Below are 3838 nucleotides of genomic sequence, written 5' to 3' on the forward strand. Positions count from 1 at the left end.
AGTAAATGAGCTACATTAGGATTTCACTGCAAAACACCTGAAACCGGGGCTTTTTTTGTAGCAGGAACTCCTTTGCATATTAGGCCACACACCCCTGATGTAGCCAATCCTCCTGTAGTTTACAGTAGGCCCTGTTCTAAGAGCCCTGTAAGCTCTAGCAGGATTGGCTACATCAGGGGTATGTGGCCTAATATGCAAAGGAGTTCCTGCTACAAAAAATGTCCTTGACTAAAACTATTATGAAACAGAACAGTGTGCAATGTGTTAAGGGACCGTTTTAATCTAACTGTTCATTTCACCCCTTCAGCAGGAGGAACACAGCACAGCAACATGAAACTTAAGGAATATTTTGCAAGGATTTCTTACAAGGGTCTTACAAGACCCCTGGATCTGAAAACCTCGACAGCAATCCTCCAGCGCCACATCCGGTCGGTACCATTTGAAAATCTCACCATCCACTGTGGGGAAACCATTGAGTTTGGCTTGGAGGCCGTCTACAAGAAGATCGTGAAGAACCACCGGGGTGGATGGTGTCTTGAGAACAACCTCCTTTTATCATGGGTCTTTCAGACAATGGGGTATGCTGTCACTCTCTTGGGAGCTCACGTTTATGTCCCTCACGAAAACAGATACGACGATGCCATGAATCACCTCCTGCTTAAAGTGGTCATCGATGGTAAAGCCTACATTATAGATGGAGGCTTTGGGATAGCTTTCCAGATGTGGCAACCTCTGGAGCTGGTTTCTGGGAAAGACCAACCTCAGAAGCCTGGGGTCTTTCGTGTCACCGAAGACAATGGAGTGTGGTACTTTGACAAAATAAAGCGCAAAGTATACAGTTCCGATTCTGAAAATAAATCCCTCTACTTTGATGGCCCAGAAGACTTGGCCTGCAAGAAAATCTTCTCTTTTACTCTGAAGCCGCGGAGCATCGAGGAATTCCGAGAGCAGAATACAATTCTCCAAACCGCCCCCGAGTCTTTGTTTGTCAAGAAGTCTATCTGTAGTCTCCAGACCACCAACGGCTTTCTGGTTTTGATTGGCTGGACACTCACCGAAACCAAATACGATTACAAGGACAACATGGATCTGGTTGAGCGAAGCACCCTGACCGACGAAGAAGTGGAGAAAACACTGAAAGAGCGGTTCAACATAAGATTAAAGAAGAAGCTTGTCCCTGTTAATGAGAGCTTAGTCCCCACGTCTTAGTTACAATTACTACCAGAGTAAATTTGGAAAATCCTGCCTGGGCCAACTGTCCCCAAAATAGATAGTTCCAAGTGGGCAGCTGTGTGGATCTGAAGCAGTAGAGCAAAGCAGGAGTCAAGTGTGCCTTTAAAACCAACAAGGTTTGATTCAGAATGTAAGCTTCATGTGCTCTAAGCAAACGAGGAATCAGGTACAGTGGGCAGAGCTACATAGAGCTGGTAGGCAGTGGCTTAGAATGCAAAATGGTACAAATTTCAGATCCAATGACAGCATAGCAAAATTAACAAATGGAGCAAACCTTTGATCTGGGTAGCATGAGCGTCAGAAAGCAATAAAACAGTAACATGTCAAACTGTGAGAATGTCTGTTAATCACTCTATCGTTATAAGCCTGGGCCAAAAAGAGGGCATTTCTTTCTCAGAAGTTTTCCCCATCCAACAAATTTACCCAAAATTGTGAGTGAAACAAAGAACATTGGGCTTTATTTTTTGCACATTTCTAGATTGCTAGCTAATTTCACTTCAAGTAGATTTTAAAAGTAAACATAGAGGTTGTTGCTTAAAGCCATTTCCTCAGTAACTTCCAGGGAAGCAAAATGACCTTTGATAAGATTAGCAACGTCCCTTGATTCTGTGGATTCCCCCCCTTTGAACACAGCAAATGGCACATTCATTGTGAATTATTCACTCTCCCTTGGCCCCTCGAATCCATCCCTTATAGCTTCCCTTCAGAGGTTACAAATGGCATTAAAGTGCAGAATGACTAACCATTTAGAGCAAATGTTTCCCTTCATGCTTCTGCAGAGCTATTACTTGTACATTTGCAATAGCGTGGCAGAGGCTGCCGAAAACCACACAGCAAACAGCTGCACAGCAAAAGCTTTTCTTGTGATGAGAGCCACCGTGTAGAAGTGGTTTAGCATATGTCTCAGTGATCATTTTTTGGGGGGAGGGGGTGGAATTGTTGACTGGAGGAGCATGAGAGAGTTTTATAAAATTATGCACGGGGCAGAGAATGCGGAAAGACAGCACTTTTTAACGTTCTCCCAAAAACGCTAGCACTCGAGTGCATCCAATGAAGAAGAGGAGCAATTGATGCAGAAGGAACTTCTTCTAAGTTGAGAAAAGAAATATTAGATTCTCTGCCAGTGAAGGTGGTGGCACCCACTAGCATAAACCCTGTGCATTAAAAGGGTTTGAATCAAAAGAGTTTCCAGCTCAGCATTAGGAAGAGCTTCCTGATCGTTAGAGTGGTTCCTCAGTAGAACAGGCTTCCTCGGGAGGTGGTGGGCTCTCCTTCCTTGGAAGCTTTTAGACAGAGGCTAGATGGCCATCTGACTGCAATGAAGATCCTATGAATTTAGGGGGAGGTATTGGTGAGTTTCCTGCATTGTCATGGGGTTGGACTAGATGACCCTGGAGGTCCCATCCAACTCTATGATTCTAAGTTACAGTGTACAATCCATGGCACACTTGTACTATCCATGTACAGAACAGCACACCTTTGATTTTTCTTTCCTTACACGTGCACTAAATTATGCCTTACGTTACATTCAATGTATGTACAGCGGAATGAGCAATTTAAGTCCCCCGTTTCTCCAGGTAATAGTCCCTAGCTTTATTTGTAAACTGAACGTGCGTTAACTATTGCAGTCCAATGCAGGGATGGATGCACAACAGGGCTCTTTTTCTAGCAGGAGCTCCTCTGCATATTAGGCCACACACCCCTGATGTAGCCAATCCTTCAAGAGCTTACAAAAAAAGAGCCTTGTAAGCTCTTGGAGGACTGACTACACCAGGGAGGCGTGGCCTAATATGCTCCTGCTAGAAAGAAAGCCCTGCACAAGATATAGGTGCCCTTGCTGTAATTCAATTAAACATGAGATTAAAAAGAGATCTGATTCGTGGAGGATATGCCCATAAATGGCTACTAGCCATGATGAGAAAAAGTGTTGCATGGCAGGAGCCTAGGAGTTTGTCAACTCGGATTCTATACCTGCTGATGCATGCCTTGTTGTAGGAGAGAGGGGTGACTTTTCTAGGGTTGCCAACCTCCAGGTGGAATCTGGATAGGGTTGCCAATCCCCAGGTGGGGGCAGGGGATCCCCTGGTTTGGAGGCCCTCCCCCTGCTTCAGGGTCATCAGAAAGCGGGAGGAAGGGAGGGAAATGTCTGCTGGGAACTCTGTTATTCCCTATGGAGATTTATTCCCATAGAAAATCATGAAGAATTGATCCACAGGTATCTGGGGCTCGGGGGGGGGGCTGTTTTTGGGAATAGAGGCACCAAATTTTCAGTATAGCATCTAGTGCCTTTCCCCAAAATACCCTCCAAGTTTCAAAAATATTGAACCAGGGGGTCCAATTCTATGAGCCCCAAAAGAAGGTGCCCCTATCCTTCATTATTTCCTATGGAAGGAAGGCATTGAAAAGGTGTGCCGTCCCTTTAAATGTGATGGTCAGAACTCCCTTTGGAGTTCCATTATGCTTGTCGCAGCCTTGATCTTGGCTCCACCCCTAATGTCTCCTGGCTCCACCCCTAAAGTCTCCTGGCTCCACCCCCAAAGTCCCCAGATATTTCTTGAATTGGACTTGGCAACTCTAAATCTGGAGATCTCCTGGAATTACAACT

General features: G+C 45.1%; 1 protein-coding gene across 1 annotated transcript; it reads left to right on the top strand.

The window, feature by feature from the left end:
• The first annotated feature begins 308 nt into the window (after positions 1-308).
• Positions 309-1262, top strand: LOC132582417 (arylamine N-acetyltransferase, pineal gland isozyme NAT-3-like). The gene has a single exon (XM_060253979.1). The coding sequence runs from the start codon at positions 331-333 to the stop codon at positions 1207-1209; it is 879 nt and encodes a 292-aa protein (XP_060109962.1). The 5' UTR covers positions 309-330; the 3' UTR covers positions 1210-1262.
• The last annotated feature ends 2576 nt before the right edge of the window (positions 1263-3838 follow it).

This window comes from Heteronotia binoei, chromosome 14 (assembly GCF_032191835.1).
Source record: "Heteronotia binoei isolate CCM8104 ecotype False Entrance Well chromosome 14, APGP_CSIRO_Hbin_v1, whole genome shotgun sequence".
Lineage (NCBI taxonomy): Eukaryota > Metazoa > Chordata > Lepidosauria > Squamata > Gekkonidae > Heteronotia > Heteronotia binoei.

Bases quoted from the DNA above. Each gene is read 5' to 3' on its own strand.
- LOC132582417 (XM_060253979.1), top strand. From the start codon at position 331: ATGAAACTTAAGGAATATTTTGCAAGGATTTCTTACAAGGGTCTTACA.